Here is a 23945-nt window from a genome sequence, read left to right as displayed (position 1 = left end):
AGTGTTCTGTTATGCAAGCAGAGAGCAGCAACAATCTGGTTTTTTGCCCTGGGATCCACTATCATGTTTCCCAATTTGTTTTAGGCATCAGACACTACTGAGTGCTCTCCCCCCTGCCTGTCTTCAGCTGCAGATAGCTGCAGCTACTGGAGGGGGTTTGGCATCATTCACCGCTGGTACCCCTATTTGCTATGCATGCTTGCTGGACCCTTTTCCTATGTCATAAATAGCCAGACTCTGTACCCTAATCATCCTTAACTTCCCTTCTCCTCATCAGATCTCCCTTCGTTATGGTCTGCCAGGCCTTCAGCTCAACGCACAGCTCTGCGGTTTCCTTTGCTGTCTTTCTCTGCTGCTGTTCATCAGTGCTGTTACAGCTTGGTAGGGTGGCTGTGTCTCTGATAGCTCCTTCACTGACCTGGAATTCTTTCTGCACATTTTCTCTGTGACAAAATGTGAGCCTGAAGATCTGCACATTTTGGAAAGTCTTTACTAGCTCCTTGCTCAGCCTTGCAAAACCCTATTGATGAAACTATTTTTTTGGGAAATGAGTTAAAACCATAAGTTAGCTCTGTGGTTTTAAGAGTAGCTTACATGATGTACTTGAAGTACTTACAGTTTTAACTTTAAATAACTTGCAGATGAAGGATTTACCTTCAACCCTCTGAAAATAGAAGTCTTTGTTCAGACTCTGCTCCATCTAGCTGCAAAGTCTTTCAGCCACTCTTTCAGTGCCCTGGCAAAGTAAGTGTAACGTGCATTATTTTGGGGCTTACAGAACTGTTTAATTCTGGCAGTGAAATGCATGATGAAAGAACTGGACTGCAAGCGTCAGCAACATTTTAAGTGGTCCATAATGCAATATGATTAGTTTGTAGGCTGTAGTTGACAGCCAACTAATGACACCACTTACTGAAGGAATGGCAGTGTAAATGCTGGGTCGTATATGTGTATGCAATTAACAGAAATTTGTACATCACAGCCGTGTGATGTAAATCACACAAATGGGACGAGTTTGGAATATTATTTCATTTTAGAATTACTCATTTGCTCATTATGGTGAGGAACAAGGGTTTCTCCTTACATTTGAATGACTGGGAAGTTCCCACTGCAATATCTTGCACTCTGAATATGACTCTAGGACAGTTAAATCTGTATAAAAAATGAAGAAAGAAAAAGAAAACATGAAACTTCAAAGCAGTCTGATGTAAACTTCTTTCATCTACCAAAGCACAGTAAAATCCATTTTAAAATACTTGGGTGCATCCCTTAAAGATATGCTTCAACTTTCAAAGAATTTACTGCACCTTTTTTAGCAAAATGAGATAAAATAACTAATTTTTAATCCTGTGTGCTTTGGAGTTGGTCTTCAGTCGTCCTGATACATGAAAGCCAGTCGCATGCATCTTAATGAGTTAATTTTCTATCTGTCCTTAAAGATATATAAAGGTGTTACAAAAACAAGGACCTGGGACCTTTATATAGGCAATGTTGTTAAGAATCTTTAGGTAGTCACCTGCAATCAGTAGTACGAGAGGCTGGGTGATATGAGTACTTCGAGCCATGGTATTTTCACTGCTGCACACCAACAGTGGCAGCCGTGAGATCAGAAATAGCCTCTTAATGCTTTATAGTTACATTACAATAAGCTGGGTTGTGAATGCTGTGTAGCAGTCAGCATAACTCTGCTAAAATAGAGGCTTTTAGCAGCATTTCTGTCAAAAAGGGGCAGACTGGTTAAGTGTCTAAAGTTATGGAAACACACACCAAAAGGAAGGTCTGAGGCTCAAAAGGCAGCAAATTTTGCTCCAGCTGTGTATAGCTAAGCACATGAAGCATGAAGGTGCTTCCAGCTTTTAAGAGAATGAGAAATGTAGCCCAGCTTCAGGGAGTAAGTTCACCACTAAGATTTAAGTTGCTTTTAGAAGCTGTTGTGTCTTTGTAGCCTGTTTTAGCTCAAGATAGTTATATTTTCCAGGGAATATTTCTTCAAGAACTACTACAGATAGTCACAAAATTTTTTTTTGGTCAATCTAAACCACTTGCTTTGTATCTGCTGCTCTTTTGACCTGATCCCAACCCCTCCACTGACTACTTACATCTATTAAAAGGTTTCATGAAGTCTTCAAAACGCTTGCTGAAAGTGATGAGGGGAAACTCCATGTTCTGAGGGTTGTATATGAGGTTTGGAAGAATCATCCACAGGTAAGAGGTTGCAGTGTCAAGTGTCTTTGTGAGTTTCAACTCACAGAGGTCATATTTAACAAAAATGTTGGTTTGCTTTATATCCTATAAAAATAACTTGTCTGTTGTCATCTTACTTGAAGGAAAGTTCAAATTGTATTTACTGTTGTTGCTAGTGCCTAGAATGAAGGGTGGACATAAAATATATACAATCAGTGAGGCCACTTCTTCCTCAGATTTCATTGAGGGAGGGCAAAGGCTGTCATTATGGCTCGGATTCGTAATATGCTGTTTGTCATACAAGAGAGTAAATCTTGCTAAAGTCATGTTTCTGTTCAAAATTGGAAAACAGTGTGGATGTGTAAATTGGAATAAGATGTAGATCTCCCATCAAAAACAGGCCACATTCTTAGAAATGTGGAAACCTGGGGGTTTTTGGGGGGTTTTTGGTTTTTTTTTTCAGTTGTTAGTGAAAGCTATACAGTTATTCCACAAAGCTCATGTTGGAGTCACTGTTGTGTGTGGGCAGAGTGAGTAGAGCTGCAGTCAGTGGCTGTTCAGAGCGCATCAGTCTGACAGTGCCATGATCATGTTCATTCTTGAGACAGAGGAAATAACACCCCGAAAGACCTATGAAAAATGCCTCCGTTGTTTAAGCTGTTCAGTTTGTTCAAAGCAGTTGTTTTCTCCCTCAGCTGTCATTCTTCTGTAAATAGAAATTGATAAGTAACTCAAGCTGAATTTGCCTGCATTATTTATTTCATGTGTTGCTTAGTGGTGTGTTTGTGTTGCACTTTATTGTGCTTGAAAGTGGACTGTACCTTACAGCTGCATAGGCCAGGCTTTAGCTGCTGAGAGCAGTGGGTAATCCTTGCATCTGCAGCTGGACCTGTGGTCCATTCCCTAGGGGAGAAACTGAGCACCTAGGAGTTACCTATGCAAGATGTCACCTCTCTTCTAAATACAGTAAAACCATCAAAAAAGCTTGAATTTTTTTATGTATTAAACTTCCTATCCAAATTACTGACCTTGAAAATGTGATACAGTCTGACTTACTTTTTACTGCCATTTAACTGGATCAGAAGAAATTACATTACTACAATCTAATATCTGTATCCTCTTCCTCTTCATTCTTTTGTATTGCAGCATGGCCAAACTGGCATGGAGGTTTCAAACCCAGACTAAACAGACATGTTAGATTTTTATGAATAAGTCAAGATCACTTTAAAAAATACCAAGTGCAAAAGTTAGGAAGGTCTGCTGTTCTACTTGGTCGTGGGACTTAATTTTTCCTCTGTTGCATTTATTGCAGTTCTGTCTTTTGCTTCTGGTCAAGCACTTTGTTTTTTCTGATTCCACAGCCTCCCTGTCACACAGAAGAAATGGTGCCTGGGCAGCAGGACACTTGTACAGAGTCTGTTTTCATGCTGCTCACGCTACTCCTCTGTCTGTGGGAGTGTCCTTTGATTTGGTTCAGACTATCAGCAGTATTTGCAAAACATAGAGGGCTAATGAGTGTTCTGTGCTACAGATAGGGATTTGGCAAAATAGTAGTCCCTGAACCTGTAAGTAAGGTGACTTCATAAGCAGACACTTTGAGAGGAAGTGTTTTCCCAAAAACCTAGGTCTGTGTTTCTTTTAAGACCAGGCTCCGTAATCAGAAATTCTTCCTGGCAATAGAGAAAGACAAATAGAGCATAGGATGCTATCCTGGGACTTGAAAGTTAAGCGCTGAGTCTTCTGTATGATTCATTCAGTTATTTTAATTTTCTTTCCTTAAAAGGAGTTTTGTTACACTTCCTTTTTTGACAATGGGTGGTTTTAAGGATATATACAGTGCAGGCTGTGGTTCTTAGATACTGTGGCATTCAAGCACATGAGTAACTAAGATAAGCCTTTTTTCTGAATAGCTTGCAACTGCTTTAGTCAGTAACTCCTCTCTGCAGTTGCCTGCTAGTTTGCTTGTGACCCCCCAAAGTAAGCACTTCCGTTGACTGCACAATGCTGGCTCTGCCCTGAAATTAATAAGTCCTGTAGAGAAGGGCTTACTGTTGCGTTTGAAGGCTGTTGCGGTTCAAGGAGAGTGTGCTGACAGTAGCTCCTTCTTTATGGTGGTCTGACCAGGTATATATGCTCTGGTTTGAGTACTTCAATGACAAATACTAGGACTTGTGTCTCTGATGCCTCACTTCCAACTGTGATGCTTGTATTTTTTTGCTTTTGTATGGAAGTATGTATGTTAATAAACATACATCACTTTCACAAGAGGTAGAAAGAGCTGTTAAACAAAATCAATGCTTTTTATGTAATTGATATAAATCCCCTAATTTGAGCAGTTCTAGGCTAGACAACACAACTTCCTAAAGTATTTGAAATTAGCCAGTAATATCACTAACATGGAGTTGCATCAAACCATCTCTGGTTTTATGTGAGGCTGGAATACTTTACAGAGATTGTGTGTGCAAGCCCTTTTCTTATTTTAAATGATGATCATGTCTTTCACAAAATATAGATGATTGCTGTGCTTGTGGACAAGATGATTCGGACACAAATTGTTGACTGTGCTGCAGTAGCAAACTGGATCTTCTCTTCAGAGCTTGCACATGATTTTACTAGGTAACAAGAATTTGTCTTGCATTGTTATTTGTCTGTTAATTACTACTTTAAGAGGCCAGTACATAGTTTAATCTATGAAAACTGAGTAGTGAAAGAAAAAGGTACAATTAAGTTTTTACTCCTTCTACAAAATACATACTTCAGCATTTTTTTCTTCCTGAGTTGAGGTATGAATGTTTACATGACAGTGCAAGAATGTTGCTAGCGTGTCATTTTGCAAGTAGTCTTCTAAGCAGAACTGCCAAAGCAGAACAACACTGGAACTATTTCTAGACAAAGTGTGTTGCTGTGTGTTAATAGCTGCTAGCATAACGTGGTCCTGGTCTTTGATTGAGGTATTTAACTTGTAGAACCATTGATACGTGGTTATTGTATGGAGACATTCTTGAGAACAGGAGAAATGTTTCGTCTGTGAAGTCAATCTGATGTTGGTAGTCTTGCAGTATGTGTATGAATTGGAAGTGTACTGCAAAATATAGAAGTGATTGTTAGGTTTTCTTACATCACAGGTATGCTTTCCTATATGCCGAGTGTTTGCTCACTCTAGTAGATATCTTAGATGATGCCAAGTCTTTTAATTCCCCCAGATGCATTTTTCTGTAAGAAACTACATTTAGTTTTCTATCTCAGTGTGTAATGTAGTGTTTTGAGCTTTGTGTCTTTCCTAGGTTTTATATCTGGGAGATCTTACATTCCACAATTCGTAAGATGAATAAGCATGTTCTGAAGATTCACAAAGAACTGGAGGAGACTAAGGCAAGATTGGCCAGGCAGCACAAAAGAGTGAGTAATTTGTTTGTGATTTTTAATTATTATAAGCTAAGTTATACAAACCTGCATGCCATCAGACTGACACACATTTGGTTTTGGGAAGGGCTGAATAGGCTGAATTTGTCAGGAAGCATGTCTGCAGACATGTTGTCATCTGTAGCACTAAACCATTAAAAATTCGTTGCATGTTCTCAGTCCGCCTTTCTAATGGTAGCTATAACCTAAGAATCCAGTAAAATGTTTGAGGGAATTCATATGCATTTGCTCTGTTCAAGCTTTCTCTCACAAGTTCTCTTCCAATACAAGCATGTCTTCCACTTGCCTTCTAATCTAGATTACAGTTACCTTATTAGATAACAATAAGAACAGTTACAAATTATTTACAGTAAGTTCTGTTAAAGAGTACTCTTGTGGCTTCCATGCAGAAGTGCACGGAAACAGCTATTTGCCATTGAAAAGTTGGCTGTTACTGTTCTTCTGATGGATGCTGCTGGATTCTGACACTGGCATCTGTCACTTCCTTCTTCCAGCTTATTTTTCTGAGTACCTTTGCATGATCTGGGTTACTATATACAACGAATGGATGGGCAAGCAGCCGCTGTATTGTTCCGTTGTCCCAAGTGAGACAATAAAATGGGGTGAGAGAATGTCTTCTGTGGCAGCTGGGAAAGACAGGGCCCAAGAAAGCGTGGCTGAATGCAATACTTTGTCATGATAGAATGAAGTCAGTTGACAGACATGCTGAGAGTTACAGATAGCAAGAGAGAATTTCCATGTTTCTGTGTAGTCTGTGAGTATAATTACCTGCATGAAACTTGTAGCTAGCTCCAAAACATTAATTCTGACAAAGTTAATGTAAGAATTCGACACATGGCACAGAGGCTGCTGATGGCTTTTGAAGAAACCTGCACAAGTCAGTAATTTTTTCAGAAGTTTTTGTTGAGAGATCACCAATACCTTGCAGTTTGCCGGTGTTGGTTCATCCCAGCCCCTTCATCTTGTTTCCTTCGCTCCCAGCAAAAGCCATCCTAGTTGCTTGCATCCTCAATCTACATTGATCAGCAGTTAATAAATGCCCTTAAATATAGAACACTTAGATGCAGTCATTGATCTTACTGTGAGGCAAAGAGCTTCTCTGGCGTCTCTAAACAAATATACGTGTTTTCATTTTTGTACTTGTCTCTTACTGCAGCTCTTTATTACTGAGTACTTCAAATGAGTACTGTGCCAGGAAGAAATATTTGTATGCAACATTGAGTAGTTCTGCAGGCTGTTGCTCTGCTGCATGGCCCTTTAGAGGAAGTAAGCCATCAAGTTTTGATGCATAAAGTGGATTGCCTTACTACGGAATGAGTCCAAGGCTTACATGCTTTCTCTGGTCCTATTGGTCCTTTAGCATTTTGAGTTCAGGAAACCTCTGTAGGTGGGGAAAAAGCAAGTTCCTATAGAGAGGATAAAATTAAATTCTCACTTGCTCTGGGAAGTCATTATTATTTTTTACGCTGATTCAGAGCTGTAGCTATCTTCTGATTGTGAGTTTCATTTGCTATGCAGTAGGTGAGTTAACACGTGGCCCTATATTTGTCACAAGTTGCATGTGCTCCTCTTAACAAACCTTTGAATTTTGGGCTGTTAACTTAAGGGTAGTTTTGCACAGAAACAATCCTACAAGACTGAAGCAATATCTGTGTTTGAATGTACCATAATCTGCCAGATTCTGCCTTCGCTTACTGCTGTGTACCTCTTAGTCTTGTGCAAGACTTTGTTACCTGAGCTCCCAAGTGCGGTACTTAGGGTATTTTGTGGTGGCTGTTGTGGTGGTCTGTTTTGTTTTTGAGGCAATGAGAACATGCCGTGTTCCTCATTAGTAGTTTGGTTTCCATGCTGACCTTTTCTAGTCTGAGAGCATCCGTTTTGATCACGAATGTAGGTAGTCCCCACTTTAACACCATGGGCTACAGTCTCTAGTCTTCCTTTTGTGCTAACCAGCCGGATTCATCTGAGTTCTTGCACAAAAGTGCTTTATTGTTGGGACCCCTGAGACTTCAGAACTGTTCATTGAATTAATTACCTGCCCTGCTGCAGTGGAAACAATTCAAAAAATCTACATTGGATTTTTTTTCCCCTTCTTTTTAAAAAAGCTGTTCATTATCTGATAATGATAAGTCAGCAGGGGTATTACCTTTTATTGTGTTTCCACTCAATAAAAGACTAGTAAATCTTTAAGCTTGCCCCGGTTTCTCTGAAACCTTGATTATTTTTTTTCAGGGCTTCCCCATATTGGCGTTTTTCCTCCCAGATTTCTTTGCTGAACCGTATTCAAAGTAAAATACAATACTTACCAAGCTACAGAGCAGCTTCAGTTGCTGCTCTTCAGTTGCGCTGCAGACCTTTTCACATGTGGAACCAAAGGGCATTTACCATATCCACAGGTAGCCAGGTTACTAGTTAGTCTTGTGGTGTTGTCACTTACAGCGAGACAGTGATGATGACGATGACGACGACGACCGAAGCAGCGATCGGGAAGATGGACCACTAGAAGAGCAGATAGAGCGCTTGCAGGAGAAAGTAGAGTCAGCCCAGAGCGAGCAAAAGAATCTCTTCCTTGTTATATTCCAGGTAATGATGCGCAAAGTCTCTTCTCAGTTCCAGGTTTTATAAGCTTTCAGTGTTACTTGTATCTCAGGAGTCTTCTTGGAATAAGAATATGGGAAAGGGTTGATTGTGGGTCAGAGTCAATCCAGATCCCTGCAAAGACCACTTCTGAGCAGGATCAATTCGGTTTCGAGTGCTCAGGAACAAAGCAGTTCTACTAGCATACAGTTTCCTGAACAACCAGAAGGTAACTGGATTTTATTTGCTTGCTAAATTCAGTGTTTGCCAAGCAAAATAACTATTCTCACATTGCTGTTCAAAGCTTCTGTCTCCCAGATCCTCTTACCTGAGGTTAGGATCCTTCCATTTGGCGAGACTGAATAAGTGTTCAGTGAATGCTTATTCATAACACTGAAAAAGTATTTTCTCCTCTCCTGCAGCGTTTCATTATGTTGTTAACTGAGCACTTAGTGCGCTGTGAAACCGGTGGAATTGATGTATTTACACCTTGGTACAAGAGCTGTATAGAGAGGCTGCAGCAGATCTTCCTGCAGGTAAACTTCATTTCGTGGTTGGGAGGGCTGTGGGCAGGGACGCGCCGGGTAGACAAGCTTTGTGGCTGCAGAACTGAGCACTCTGCGGGAGTAGCAGTAGGTGGCAGCAGCACGTCTTCTCTGAAGGCTCCTGTGGGGCTAGGTCAGAACTCTGGTTCTGGCCACATCTCTGCCGCGGACTGGTGGAGCGACTGGTCCTTGGTTAATTCCCACGCTGCGAGTGTACTCCAAAAAGAAAATAATTTTCGAATTCTGGGCTCTGTATTAAATCAGGTAACAAGCACAGGTGGCTGGATGAAAGTGATAGTAATAGAAAACTATACCTGTGCGAGCAGGGGATGTGGGAGTGGTGGTATAGTTCTCCCCTGGGCTGAACCTTTCCCAGGTAGTAGATGTGGCTTCAGAGAAAAGCAAATACCGTGATTCTCCTAAGAGTTCTCTGCCATTGCGTGGTGTCCTGCACACAATTTGGGCTGCAGGAGTGAAGAGCAGAGTGCTTCTCAAGAGAGGATTTCAGCACAGGGCTTCTTCTTGCCAATCAGTAGTGGCTTGATGTTATGTTTTTCTTGTCAGTGGCTACCGTGTTGTGAAAATGAGATGCGCTTAACAATTTTGATGAAAACATTTGGCTTGTGATTCTTACGTATCTTGACTTCTCTGCCTGCTCTTATGTGAGGATAAATGAAAAAAACCAAAGTTTTGTATTTTGTTTTTTATCCACCAGCATCACCAGATAATCCAGCAGTACATGGTGACCCTGGAGAACCTCCTGTTTACAGCTGAACTGGACCACCACATACTGGCTGTGTTTCAGCAGTTCTGTGCTCTGCAGGCCTGAGGATTCTCCACGGGCAGAGTCTTGTCTGCAGGACTTTAATGAATTTAATTTTTTCTTTTTTTAATAGGAAACGTGATATGGGGATGGAAGAAATTTTTTGACTAAAACTGGCTTTCATGTGCTTATATATAAAACAATACAGTACTCTAACCAACAGCAAACTGTGTAAGCATCGTAAGCCTTACAAGATACAACTGATAGGGGATAGACATGAAGTAAAGTATGACTTCTTTTCATTGTCTTTTAATTTGGTTTGACTCTTGACTTCATAATAGTATTTTTGTTTCTCCCATGTTGTTTATATAAAAATAAAAATCAGGCAAAAAAAAAAGAAAACCAAACAGAAAAACCCCAACTAGTAGAATTTGTTACCTCTGCCTGGCGCTTAAATCAAAGGAATTGTAGAAATGATAAAAAGTTCACGGTGTTCTATGAGTATGAAAGGGGATGCACCTTCTCAGTGAGCAGTGTGGTAAGCTCTCTAGGGTGGCACAGGAAAAGTGTCTTAACTTTGGCGTGTGAAACACTTGAGTTAAAGCTTTCAAAGTAGTATAGAGCATATAGATTTGTTTATTACCAAGCCAGCTAGATTTTCACAGTTTGAAAGAACATGGTTGTAATACAATTGAAATACGTTTTTTTTAAATGTATTGTCTAGTGTCTTATTACAGTAGCTATAAACAATCGGTAGAGGAACTTCATGGACAACTTCTGAAAAAGGCAATCCTTTGTTGGGGTATGGTGGAAGAATCATGAACTGCTTCTGGCAGCGGTCATCACTGGTGAATACAGACAGTAAGCAAGAGCTGGTGGAACAAACTTTTGACTTCTGAACTGCAAGCCTTACCTGGGTGTGAGGAACTCCAGGTGCCAGGGGAGAGGGAAGGGCAGTCTTGGGCTTGTTCCTTTATTTCAGCCTGTAACAAGTTGGGCTGACAGACCTGCGCTGAGCCGGACCTGCAGGCTGGCTGTGATGCCAGAAACCTTCCTGGTAATGAGGGTGGATGAAGCAGGTGCCCTCACCTCAACCTGGCTCAGTAACAACTGCTTTGCAGTGGCTGCATACGGTACACCCTGCCCTTGCTTTAAAATGTGACAACAGCATGTGGCTCCTGTGTCTTCAGAAAGCATTTTGGTGCTAAGTTAAGTGGTATCTCATGGGCAGCGACTTAGACTGGGGAAACACAACCTGAAAATACAGTAGTTTTGAGTTACGCAAATAACATTACATACATAAAGGCCAGAGCAGAGTGGTTTGTATTGCAGTGAGCAGTGATGAATGGCAAAGACACTGTCTTGGGTCCTCAGGTCCGTTGGTGCGCCATCTGTTTCCAGGCTGTTTATGGTCTCTTCCTTTTGCAGTTAAATGTTTAAAGAATTTCATACCCAGAGCTATTCAGTTTAAGGTTAGAAAGTGATGAGCTTTGAGTAATTTTGTTCCTGTACAAGTTATTTTTTCAAATATTATGCCTAGTAATGCATTTCATCTGTACGTTGACCAATTGACCCTCCTGATCAAGTGAGGAGGGTGAAAAATGGAACTTTCTACTTTGAATGTTGACATAATTTTGTCTGGCCTGTAGTGACACAGTATGTCCTCATAGACTTGGATCTGTGACTTCTGCTTTCTCTGCTGACCCTTTCTGATTTGACTGATCCCTCTGTTCTTTCAGGGTATACTGTTAATTGTTGTAAATTTGCTTTACGCCAGAGTTTTGTCGGTTACGCGCAGACTTTTGCTTCAGATCTTTCTCTGTTAATGTTCTTGAGTAATCAAATAGGGTTTTCTGTTGGCTCTTATTTTTTTTTAAGAAACATTTAATACTGTAGAGGTTTTAATTGGGGTTTAATAGTTTTTTTCACTGGCTCAGATCAGTATCAGAGTTCTGATATTAACTAATGGTGGGGATCTGACTATAAATGTGACTTCTGTAAAACTGATAATGCAGTTAAAACTTGGAAACCTGTAACTTCTTCTGAGCCTTGACAGATGCAGGTGCTGGGGATCCAGTTGCAAATGCCTGAGCATAGTCCTACGATTTAAAACCAAATAGCGATGTCTTTCAAAACCGGTTTGACTTCCATGGTGAGCCTGAGCTTTGATGACATTTCTTGAGTCTGTTGGACACCTTCCCCTCGTTGTAGGTCCAGTGGCGTCCACCTGACTTGACGGGGGAGCAGGTTGGCTCTGTAGGGAAGAGGAGACGCTTGCGTAGTGATGCCAACAGCTAACTGGAGAAACCAGGAACTGCTGAAGTGTGAGAGGTGGTGGATAGTTGTAAAGATGCTGTAGAAATGTGGTGTGGTTGGAAAAAAAATGCACAATTAAAGACAATAATAAATGAAGGTGATGCAGGTTGCTCCTGGGAGTGTTTGTGCTACCTATTTTTGGGTGGGGGGTGGTGGTGGTGCACTGAAGCAAAGCAGGTCGGGTTTGGAGCAGTTTCGTTTCCCCTGCACAGTTGCTGGTGCCATGACTAACACCCAGGCCCTCACCGCCTGGCTGACCTAACATGCCTCCCCCACCCTGGGCAAGCACGCGTGCTGCTGCTGTGGAAATTGTCCTTCTCCCTCTCCACCTTCTGGGTGGTGCCGCTGCAGGAGGTGAGGCAGGGTGGTTCCTGCCGCCTACCCACAGGTAGGAGCTTCAGCAGCCAGTTTTGGGACCCAAGACAGCACTGAGTCATGGCACCCAGAAAGCTACCTCCAAAAGCCCTGCCAGGACCTGCCTCCTGCCCTCCCATGTGCCACTTTCCTACGCCTTGCACGGCCCCGAGTCCTCTAGGCTTTGGAGAGGTGAATGCCTGTTGGTGGAAGCATCACCTTCCCTCCCAGACACCTTCTCTCCCCCTGTAACCTTTCAGCTCTGCACAGCCACAGCGGCCCAGGCGCCTCCGAGTCTCCAGAGGCTTCCCCAAGATCTGCCCTATTTACAACGGCAAACAAATGCAGAGCTGCCGGCTACCGCCGTTTTCTTACACTTCATCCATTTCCACCCGCATTCCACAACAGCTGTGAGAACTGCAGATTTGCAATTTGAGAGATTTGAAAGAAAATCCACCCTCTACTGAAAGCACACATCGTTTGCGCGCACTTAAGAGCGATCTACATTGGAATGCTACTTCCCCCACCCCCCAAAGAAAGGTATTTGTCAGAAATTTGTAAATGAAAAGGGAGAAGTTGTATTCAGAGACACCTTTTGTCTTTTGCTCCAAAGCAAGAGAATACCCTTAAGGCCTCTCCCCTGTGAAGCATGCTAAGAGATGAGTCAGAAACTCCCCAGGAGCATCCAGCTTCCTTTGGAGAGAGAATTCTCCTTTAATGGAGTCGAGTCTCCCAATCCAAGCAGGAGAACCTGCCTTGCAACATGGTCTCCAACCACCAGAGGAGGGGCTTTACCACCTAGCTGTCCTCTGCCCGCCCACGGCAACAGTAACTGGAAACCAGGCTCCAGTTAGGGCAAAACGTGGAGCCTTCCTCCGCTAAGGGAAGCAGACAAGTAGGGGGAAGTTCACCTTCATTTCACCAGCGTGAAATGAAACAGAAGGATACCGACTTATCTTTGGGCCTACAAGGTAACAATTTATTGAACTGTTAAAAATGTGTTATATTCTACACCAACATCTAGCTTAAAAGCCAAAGCTTATTCTTCTCTACAGAGCTTCTTGCAACTGAAGAACATCATGCTTCACAGAATTTGGCTTGTTCATAATTAGAATTTATTTCACTTTAAATACAAAATACCATTAAACAGATAACGCAATTAAGAAAAAGAAAAAAAAAAAAAAAACAGGTTAGCACTACATCTTCTCATAAGTTAATTCATGGCCACATACAGTACATGTCTTTTTAAATGTATCTTCATCAATGTTTTCTTCTGGTCCATACTCATGTTCATGGATTCTAGCTTCTTTCTTCCACAAGCTGCTCCTCACAGCACGGCGGAGTTCTGATGAGAAATGTAAGAAAACGTTAAGATTTTAGTAAATCTTACAAATAATGGTTAGTAAAACTCAGGCTAACCACCTTTCTGAGGACTAACAGATGACAATCTGCTTGTTGCCCGCCTTCCACAAATTCTGTGTGAGAATCTGCTACTGCAAGAACAAGCGTTGACTTGCCTTGCAATCTTCACCTCGTTTGCATATTTTAAAGGATAAGAACTATGCCGACATGAGATCTCACAGGAGAAGATTTTCCATCTGGCCTGAGTACATGTTGCCCCCTGCCTTTTTTTACAGGAAGCCATTCAAGGGTATCCAAAAGGGGTCGGCGGAATGCAGAGGAAAAGTTTTTATAAAACGCCTCATTGTTTTGCGTGACCAAGAAAGACTACTTTCCATTCAGGTCACAGTAAGCCTCCCAAATGACTTGGCATTCTCCAAGCTTTATGCCCAATAATGCGAGTTGCCTCTGCAGCAGCCGCAGTGAAGCCAGGCTGGCAGCTGAGCCCCAGAAATTATCCGGATGTTGCAGGCGGGTGGGCAAGCATACCGAACAGCAGAACGCCGTCATGTTTTGGGACAAGCCATTCAGGCTGCAAACTTTGTCACGTTAAGGCCTGTACTCGCACGGAGCTCTGGCATCTCGGCTACAGTCTGCTGCCCGTCCTTCTGTGCGCTGGACATCAATGGTCAGGACGGGGGTAATTTGCTCAGTCTCACGTTCTGCCCCCTCCAGACAACACCAGCACAGCCAGCCTGAGCTGTGCGCCCCCCGAGTGCCGGCCTGTAGTGAAGCACGGGTGCACCGTCAGCCACAGCTCTGGCCAAGAAACAAATATGTGGTCTTTTTTAGAATTACTAGCATGTCTGTGCCGAAAGTGTTTTCTAAAAGTTCTACCCATTGACTGCTCTCCTAATTTATCAGGAAAAAACAAGGATAACGAGCTGTAAAAACAGCACCTGGGAAAAAGGGGAAAAGCCATTTTCTACCTTCATTTAAAGTTACTCCACCTGAAGGCATACATATGACAGAATTAGAACCCACTGCCACAAAAATCTATGTTTTCTCCAAGTCATGAAAAGTAACAGAACAATCTATGGTATATCTTGGGTCAGATAAAAAAACTTAAAAGAACACCATAATGAACTGCTGTTAATCGACTTCCTTCCCTTACATCATGTCCGTAGGACAACAGGGTAATTCAGGTTGGAAGGGACCTCAGATCTCCAGTCCAACCCTCTGCCCAAAACGGTCAGTTACGAGGGCAGACCGGGCTGCTCCGGGCTTGCCCACACAGCTCTTGAAAGCCTCCATTTTGCCAAACTGACTGTTTTCTAAATACTTTTAGTCAGAGGCAGAAACACATTCAAACAGAACTGTACTTTACTTCAGGTACTGCAGTATGTAAGTTTAACCCTTTACCTTTAACTTTCTTATCAAACTTCTTCTGTTTCATCTTCTCTCTGGTGTCACGGCGGAGTTCCTTCGCTTCTTGCAGTGATTCTTCGCTACCCCAGACTTCAAGAGAACGCTTGATTACCTACAGGATGGACATAAATGTGTTTCTTTTTTCCCCTGAAACAATAGAAGTAAACTATTCTAACTCAATTTAATTCTTTCTCTACACGTGTAAAAGCCAACCCAATATTGCCTCTGCCTCCCATCTGTCTCTTTGCTCTCGACCTGCAAACATGGCATTCCTTCCACAGTAAGAGGCAACACTGATTTTTAGTATCAGCTAGATTTAACTTGGAGGGGTAAAACCCACCTCTAATTTCCTGCATATTCCACTAAAGCAGCCACATTCCCGTATAAGTAGCAAACAAGGACTGACAAGAGCCCTAGAAAAATCTACTGGCCTTTCCTGCTGCCTCTGAGGGCAGAGGGCAAACACGAGGCCACCGCCACAAAGGGCCACAGACAGCAGCAGCTGCCCCACGCATTTGAGATTAGCACTGAAACGACCTGCAATGGTGCAAGCCACTGAGGCTGTGCTCCATGAACAACTTCAAAATGCTCACCAACACCGACAAATTCATAAATCTAGACCACCTCTCTATATTTTTTTAACTATATAGGAAATTACACAGGCTACACATAATATACTCAGCTTCGACAAATTAATTCACGAGTCAGAACCAAAGCGACGCCATTTTGGCTACTAGAACTGTATGAAGGTAAAAAGAGCTCTGAAATACGCTAACAGATTCTATACCTGTAGTTTTAAATACAGTTTCATGTCACCCCATCGTGAATTATGAGGGTTTTTCTTCACAATGAATCGGAGTACTGGTTCTCTCTTGTCTAAGTCACAGTCTTTAAGAAGATACTCTTCTTTCGCTTCTGTCCTTGTTATAAGTTTATGTTTATCTTCAGCATCTCTGAAAGATGTAAAATAACGATGAGAAAGCCACACCCGAAAACCACGTTATTAACATCTAAATCCCCCCCCACTTCTAACATTCCTGAAATACAGGTAGTCCTCATCCTCTCTGTTTTTATGTATGCAAATAACTTTGGATTCCAACAATCTAGCTAAACTGCAGGATGGGTTTACTGAAATTAAGATTAAAAATTCTCCCATTTGAGGAAACCTAGGCTGAGAAGCCTGTTTTTCTAGAAGGGCTTTTCTTCTATTTTCTTGCAAGAGGGAGTAACTGAAACTTAAAAGGAGTATGAATAATTTTAAGTATTCACCTAACCCAGATGCAATTCAAGAGGACAAAGTACAAGCCTGACACATGGTCAAGAGAGAAAGAATGTGTAACGTGAGACCAGTCAGATCACCTGAGAATATACACACTCCATATGCTTCTAGATCCCAGAAACAGATTAGCAAAACAGCTTAGCAACACAACAAAGCACTTGTTTCTAAATGCAAGACAGCAGGCAGAGGAACCATAAAATAAAGAGCTTAAAAGATTGTAACTTTTACCAGACAGATAATGAAAAATTGTGTAACCACGGCAGCATTTATGAGTTAACGAAAAAAAAATTACATTTACGCAATCCTGACTGAAGTGTAACTCAAATTGCTGGAGCCGGAACAATCTTCCAAGCGCTAAGTGCCAGCAACGGTCATCAAGGAAGTTCTGCTGTAAACGTAGCTTTACTAGAATTCAAAGTTCACCGTAAAAGCTAATGCACCGGGCAACCTCGAGCGCTGGGCTGCCAGAGCGACTTAGTCTGAAAGAAAACCACCCTTAAGGCTCCGAGCCCTCTCCTTTTTCTACCCGTTTTTAGCTTCGAGAGACAGCACTTTGTCCGACTGTGAACTGCCCGCGCCATGTGCGCGCCCCTGACCCCTCCCTGCAGCAAACAGGGGAGATCCCGGAACAAACTCCTCGCTGCAATCTGTTTTTTTTCCCCACCCATTCATTCTTACACTCGCGTGTGGTTGGCTGCCTCGATTGGTCTGATTGCCCTCGTTATCTTGATGGCTTTTGGGGCATTTTCTGTGCTGCCGGTAAGTCAGCCAAGAGGCTGCCTCCCGCTCAAGGTCAAACCCCTGCTTACCCTGCAGGTCCACCAGTAACCCCCGGTGGGGGCTCTGCCCTTTGCCTGCCACGCTCCCACTGACCAAAGTACGAAGCTCGCTCGGGTTAACCCCCCGCTCCACGCCGCGAAGCGGGTATTCCGCGTTCGAACCGTTTTCCGAACAGCTCGTCTGCAACCACACGCCCATTCCCACGCTGACACACGCGCTAACTGCTCTCCACACACCATGTTTCCATAATATTATGTAAAAATGTATGGATGTCCCCCATCCCAAAACAGGCTTGTGAGACAATGCCGTTTTTCACTTCCGTAAGGGAAAATACAGGTTATCAACTTCCACTTACTTTTTCAGTACGTGTGAAGTTACTGAAAAGTGTCTTTGCTGACAGCCTTTTTAAATTGAACAGAATGGCTGTAATTAACTAAATTACATCCAGCAATCTTTACGTAAGATAAAGCTTCCCTCTCCTGATTATTTGTAATACCTGCAATTATCACATGTTGCCCAATCAAAGTGCTGCATAAGGTAGGAGTCCATGAATTCTTTGCCACAGTCTCCACAGATGAGATAGTCAAACTCTAGTACAGGTGCTAATGGAAAGAAATTTTTTTTTAAATAACTACCAAGTTAAAAACAAGCATTTGGAATTGGTAAAACAGGTAATTTTACTAAAATTTACATTATAGCTCTTATAGTGTTCGTTACAGACTAGTTTCACTCCTCTATTGAAATTTTCCAGAAAGATACAGTACAAATTGAAACCCGTTATCGCGCAGCCCCATCTCTGCTGGAATATTTCTGTTCTTGCTGGAAGGTTCACTCTATTAAGTATTGGATTTCAACATTCAAATGCACACATTTGTTTCGACTTAGCCATTGTTTAAAAAAAAAAAAAAAAAAATTCTCCGCGCTTCCCCCATTTAGTGCTTCATATCCCCTCCTACGGCTTCCTCCGCTCTGGCCTTTCAAAATCCGTCCTGATTCAGCGAGGACGTGCAGGCAGGAGCGGGAGGAAGCAGGGACGGAAGGGGACGCAGTTCGCAGAGGGTGGCTGGAGCAGGAAGCGGTACAGGAGCGGCGCTGGCATCATGGTTCTCTCAGCTCCGCTCCTGTTTTTTTCCGAGCTCAGCCACACCTGCCTCTCCCTAAAAACGAGCTCATCGGAGGCCCCAGGGCGGTCGGCAAGGCTCTCGTCCGTCGCAGCTGGCAGAAATGGAGGTGGATGGCCAGAGAGCTGCTAGGAGTGGAATGGGGATGGAGCTCCACTACAATCCTCTCCCCAAGCCCTCTCAGCACTGCTCCAAGCCCAGACTCATCCCGCTGTCGGCCATCGGTCGGGGCCGCATCCTCGCCGGGCAGATCCCCTCCAGCGTCACCGCCATCTGCTTTGTGTTCCATGTGACACCTAGAAACACTGATCCCGGTAACCGCAGCTCTAGGGAATGTTCCCCTTAACAGTAACATTGTAATTCTAGCAGAAAATTAACATTTTTATACAGTTTCACCAGGTGAAAAGTGAGGTAATGCCGCAGAATATTAAGAATACCTGAAACGGAAGATTAATGCTCGGCATGCAGCAGCATACATTTTTAATTGCGTTTGCATTTATAGCAGATTCGATCTTGCACAGGCGACATTTTATGCCAATTCAGTCCTACTAGCGGCAGCGGAATGCTCAGTACTTCGCATAGCCATGCTCTTACATCACATTTCATCATTTAAGGCAGTGCTTCCCGAACATAAAGACGCTTTATTAAGACAATGACATCATGAATTACACAGCAAAAAATACCCCCGCTGCAAAGGCGCCCCCGTTCTACTTAATTTATTGTTAACCGTTACCCCCTCAAAAGAAGCAGGGCTGCTAATTATTTACACCCTTAATGAAATCCGGTGGCGATTTCTAACAAAGAGATATACTGCACCAACAGCCCTGCAGCCGATTCAGAGCAGAACAAAGCAAGACAAAGGCAATCCCAGAGAAGAAAGTGAATCTATTTTGGGATCCTTACTTCTCCATTTGCTTTTTTGGAGGGAGAATATCGCAAGACAATATGTCGAAATCCCCCACAAAACGATCAGCAAGTTGGCGTCAGCCACGTTTTATAACGATAAAAGCTGGCACTGCAGCAGTGCTCAGACCTTGCCATAAACGCTACCCATCCCAAAAATTCCCAACCCCGACGAAGCCGCGCAGATTTACACTTACTTTAGTCTTAAAATTCAAATTCCCGAAACAAATACTGGAAATAACGTTCATCGGGGAAAAGGGAAAAAAAAAAAAAAAAATCTGCTATACCCAAGGGCATTGGCTGTGTCCCACTTCCGCGGCTTAAAATTCTTCGTTTTTAATTACCGCGTTATTTGCTAGCCGCCTTAATCGGAGGCGCCAGAAATGGAGCACATCCAGAGAGGCGCGTGAGGAGGAAAGAGGAAGGGGAAAAAAAGAAAAAAAAAAAAAAAGGGAGGGGGAGGGAAGGGGAGGGGGAGGAAGAAGAAAGGAGGAAAAAAAAAAAAGCCCGGGAAAAAAAAAAAAGGCGCCCAGCCCGCCCGCCCTGCTCGCCCAGCCCGGCTCACTGTCGCCCCCGCGCCTTCCTGCCCTCCCCCGCCGGCTCCACGCACGCGGCGCCGCCTCTTTCCTGCACACCGCCCCCCCCCCCGGGGTGGGGTGGGGGGAAGGGGAGCGGGGAGGGGTGGTGGGGGGGGAAAATTCGGTCGGTTTTTTATTTTAACGAAATATATAGAGTTCTTTTTCTTTTACCGGGGGGATGCACGATTTTCTTGGCGCCGCCGGCCTCTTCCTCCGCCTCCTCCTCCTCCTCCTCCAGGAGGAAGCCCCCTCCCGTGTCCACGACCTTGGGGGGGGCCCGCACCCGCACGCCGCCTGCAGAAAAGACAAACGAGACGCCCGCGTTTTAGCGCCGCGGCGGGAGCCGCCGCCGCTAGGGGGCGTCCTCCACTCCTCCCCACCCCCCCCTCCGCGCGCCGCGAGGCGGGGGGCCGCGGCGCGCGCGCGCGGGCCCCCCTCCCCCCCCCCTCCATGTGGAGGGAGGGGGGAGGGGAGCCCTCGCGCGCCGCCGCGGCGGCTCCCCCCCCCCCCCCCCCGCCTTCCCGCCGCCTCGCGCCCAACGGCGCCGCGCCGCGGCGCCCCCCCCCCCCCCCCCCCGCAAAAATGAAGGGAAATAGGGTCGCGGGGAGCTGCCCGGCCAGGCCGGGACCATCCGCCGCCGCCATCCGACCTGCGGCAGGGTAGGGCCGGGCCGCCAGCCGCGCCTGCCGCAGTGCCAGCGCCCGCTGCCGGTTCCGCTCGATCTTCGCCAGCGCTGCCGCCGAGAGGGGCGGCCGCTCGCCCGTAGTCTCCTTCTTCGTCTCCTTCTTCTTCTCCTCCTCCTTTTCTTCCTCCTCTTCCATCAGGGCCGGGGCCGCGCCCGCCATGGCGGCGGCGGGAGCCAGCGGAGCCCCGCGAGTCTCCCCCCGCTCCGGCGGCAGTGGCGACTCGCCCTTCCCCTCGCCGAGCCGCCGCCGCACTGCGCCTGCGCAGAGCGGGAGGCGGGGGAGGGGGCGAAAGGGGCGAGGCCCCCCCGCGCATGCGCGCAGCCGCCGCCGCGCCTCCCCGCACCGCCACGGCGGGACCCGCCCCGCCGCCGCGCGGGGCGCGACGGGAAGCGCCTGGGGGGGGGGGAACGGGGGGGGGGAGGGGGGCGAAAAAGGGGGGGGGCTGGGGGGGCGCGCCGGGCCGTGGCCTGCGTGGCGGCCCCGCACTGGGGGCGGGGGGGGGGAACCGGGAGGGGGGGGACACGGCCCGGTACCGGCCCCGGGGGGGTTTGGGGGAGGGTTGGTACCGGGGATTGCAGCGCGGGGTGGGGGAGGGGAGGCGATGACCCTGCGATTTCCGCGTGTGCCGTTTTCGAGCGCTTTCTGCGGCAGCCCCCGCCTGGGGCTTGAGCAACCCTATTACAAAAAAAAAACCCACCACCCCCCACACCACAAAAAAAAACCAAAAAACCACACAAAACCCCCCAAAGCCCGCCGCCCCGCACGGCAGGAATTCCTTCACGGCGTCACCCTTTTGTCCGCGGAAGGCGGGCCCCGCGCTGCGTTTCCCTGGCCGACCGCCGGCATGCGGCGGGCTGGGCCCGGCCCGGCCGCCATTCCTGGCCGGGGGGCGGCCTAAACATGGACGTGGAGCCCCGTGCGGGTAGCCTGCGGCGGGGCCCTTCCCGGCCGGGGGGGGGCCCGGGTCTCCCCTGCTCCTGAGGAGACCTCTGCTGCCACCGGGGAAGGCGGCCCGCGTTCACCCCAGCCAGGGGGGCAGCCCGCCCTACCCCGCCTCGGTGGGCCTGCCAGGACGGCCTCAGCTGCCGTTTCTTTCCTCAGAAAAGATACTAAACTGCTACCGTGGCAGTGCTAGCCCCACGGCTGTGCTAGCCCCACGGCTGTGTTAGCCCCATGACTGTGCTAGCCGCATGGCTTTGCTAGCCGCATGGCATGCTAGCCCCACGACTGCTAGCCGCATGGCTGTGCTAAGCCCCATGGCTGTGACTCAGCAGTGCTAGCCCCATGACTGTGTTAGCCCCACAGTAGTGCTGGCCCCACAGCAGTGGTAGCCGCATGGCTTTGCTAGCCACATGGCATGTTAGCCCCACAGCAGCGCTAGCCCCACGACTGTGCTAGCCACATGGCTGTGCTAGCCCCATGGCTGTGACTCAGCAGTGCTAGACGCATGGCTGCGCTACCCCCACAGCTGTGCTAGCCCCATAGCAGTGGTAGCTGCACGGCTGTGCTAGCCGCATGGCTGTGCTAGCCCCACAGCTGTGCTAGCCCCAGGGCTGTGTTAGCCCCAGGGCTGTGCTAGCCACATGGCTGTGCTAGCCACATGGCTGTGCTAGCCCCACATCCACTCACAGTGCCGGGTGATCCAAACCATGCTTGGCAAGGGTGCCAAGGGCTTTTTTTTAACCCAAATCCCCCTGTCTGCCTTTACTGGTTGCGCGTGATCCACCCGCAAGAGCAAAGGGAGAATAAATGGAGGCCATAGCCTTCCTTATTGATGAGCTCCGAGTAAATGGCTTTGTCATGCAAATGTGGCTCTAAGCCACTTTCATATAAAGCCAGCTTAATACTGAACAGCCAGTGATCCTCCTCGCTTGTCCCTTCGGCAGTGGCTGCCCTGTCCTTGAAGGGACGGAAATGAAGACGTTGGTACAGATGTTGGCTCCCTGCCTCCATACCGAATCGGCACGACCTTACAGCACAGAAAGAAGTCTTCCTCCCCAAAAGGTCTCTCTCTCCCATGAAACTAGTTTCCTGCCAGCCCTCCCCTGCTGCCCCTGGAATATATCCCTGGAGCCTCTCCCTTACAGTCCTGACTGCCCACAGAAATTACCTCCATAGACTGCTTTTCTGCTGTGTCGAAAAACATTTTATTTCTTTTTAGCATGTCGTCCGTGCTTGGCATTAACTTTCAACAGCCGCCAGCAGAGTGTGCTGTGGACGCTGTGAAAAGAACATCCTGCTTCTGGGAAATTTTTTTTTTTTAAAATATATATATTTATATATATATTTAAACACAGATGAAGACATTTAAAGTGCTTCAAACATTTGCATGAGCGGTAGGTAGTTCCTCCTGTCAATTAAAATACATCTCTTGCCACAGTTCACAGAACCTTCTCCTTAAAAATTAATAGCTGAGTCATACTAAACTGTCCACTTTCAGCAAGATGGCTTTTCACTGTGTGTATAAAGTTGGAAAAGTGCCACAATGAACATGTCCAAATACCTTTTGCAGTCAAAGAGAAGGGCCTATAACACAAGATATTTAATAGATGAAAATACAAATTGTAATCCTGGCCTGTAGATGAAAATGCAAATTGTAATCCTGGCCTACAGGAAGCAGTTTATGGAATGGTACCGCATGGGCATACACTTCTCCAGACTCATTACTCTTTCCTTTGGACCGACTCACGGTGGACTTACAAAGAGGTGAATAAATATATTACGAGTAAGTAAAGTACAAGTAGTGTGAAGCAAAGTGTTTACTGGATGACTTGGAAATGGAATTGTTTGATTGAAAACCAAACACCCCTGTGTTTGGATTCCTTATTTTATTCTGGTGTCACTCTTTCCTCCCTTGTTCTGTGGGAGTAGAAATTTAGGGAAGAGTGAACTTTTGAATTGTGGTTGGGGATTAACAAATAGTTCTGTATCATTCACAAACCAAAACTGCACGGAAGCAAAGTCAAGTTTGGGACCCAGTGTAAGGGTTTTAAGGGCAGAAGGACATTGTTATAATGCAACTAAACTGGAATTGGGATTAAAAGGAAATCAGAAGGTTTCTAAAAGGAAATCAGAAGGTTTCAAAAAGTAAATTCAGAGGCAAGGCACTCAAACAAAATTGGCTGTGGGCCTCAACTATCCATGCAATGCAGCTAGCACTTTATTAAGTGAAACTGTTTTAGAAACATGTACTAGAGGTTTTTTCCTTTTTTCTCAGAGTCACTCCGACCAGAATGAATCAAACATAGTGCTCCTAGTTTTCACAGTCATGAGAAGGTAATAAAAACTTATAGTTATGCATTAGCAAGGGGTTACAAATTGCCTCATATGTGCTCCTCTGGTCATGCAATAATACTTATGTGAAATGCACATGGCTTCATGGGTGGACACGAGTCAATAATCATAATGGTACGTGTGTTTTAAATAGTTCTTCAGGTGCTGTAGGCCAAACAATACTTGATATTACTTGGCTACTGGTAGCCATGTATTAAAAAGTAGCTGTCATTACTTGGCAAGTGTAGACCTGCATTATTTCCTAGCCACAGAGAAGAGAATCGGTGAGTATCTGAGTGCAGGGAGGCAGCTAAGCACTGCTTGGCAGCTCATCTCTCCCCCAGAGAAAAGGGTGAGCAGCAAGATGAGAATGTTTGCTGAGTACACAAAACTT

General features: G+C 45.5%; 2 protein-coding genes across 3 annotated transcripts in view; one reads left to right on the top strand and one right to left on the bottom strand.

Annotated features, from left to right (window-relative positions):
- NCBP1 (nuclear cap binding protein subunit 1) overlaps positions 1-11910 on the top strand; it is a 30867-nt gene extending 18957 nt beyond the window's left edge. For both annotated transcript variants that reach the window (XM_063319853.1, XM_063319852.1), the window contains exons 17-23: positions 642-744; positions 2112-2205; positions 4697-4800; positions 5469-5583; positions 8047-8190; positions 8607-8720; positions 9445-11910. In XM_063319853.1, the coding sequence (XP_063175923.1) occupies positions 642-744; positions 2112-2205; positions 4697-4800; positions 5469-5583; positions 8047-8190; positions 8607-8720; positions 9445-9558 (788 nt within the window). In that variant the 3' untranslated portion in view covers positions 9559-11910. The remainder of the gene's footprint in view (positions 1-641; positions 745-2111; positions 2206-4696; positions 4801-5468; positions 5584-8046; positions 8191-8606; positions 8721-9444) is intronic.
- A 1330-nt stretch (positions 11911-13240) lies between these two features.
- On the bottom strand, positions 13241-20568 carry XPA (XPA, DNA damage recognition and repair factor). The gene is made up of 6 exons (XM_063320411.1): positions 20242-20568; positions 19764-19886; positions 17487-17592; positions 15719-15884; positions 14926-15043; positions 13241-13507 (listed from the first exon to the last, which is right to left on the bottom strand). Exons 1-6 carry the CDS (start codon positions 20435-20437, stop codon positions 13359-13361), a joined length of 858 nt encoding a protein of 285 aa, XP_063176481.1. The 5' UTR covers positions 20438-20568; the 3' UTR covers positions 13241-13358.
- Between the last annotated feature and the right edge of the window lie 3377 nt (positions 20569-23945).

The sequence above is a fragment of the Chroicocephalus ridibundus genome, chromosome Z (assembly GCF_963924245.1).
Source record: "Chroicocephalus ridibundus chromosome Z, bChrRid1.1, whole genome shotgun sequence".
Lineage (NCBI taxonomy): Eukaryota > Metazoa > Chordata > Aves > Charadriiformes > Laridae > Chroicocephalus > Chroicocephalus ridibundus.
Note: the sequence above shows the minus strand (reverse complement) of the source record. Positions and strands in the feature narration are given on the sequence as shown.

Excerpts from the sequence above, each read along its gene's own strand:
- XPA (XM_063320411.1), bottom strand. The coding sequence starts at position 20,437 with ATGGCGGGCGCGGCCCCGGCCCTGATGGAAGAGGAGGAAGAAAAGGAG. Across the intron at positions 19,887-20,241 it reads CCGGCCCTACCCTGCCGCAG|GCGGCGTGCGGGTGCGGGCC; the intron begins GTCGGATGGCGG and ends TCTTTTCTGCAG. Across the intron at positions 15,885-17,486 it reads GCAACATGTGATAATTGCAG|AGATGCTGAAGATAAACATA; the intron begins GTATTACAAATA and ends TACATCTTTCAG.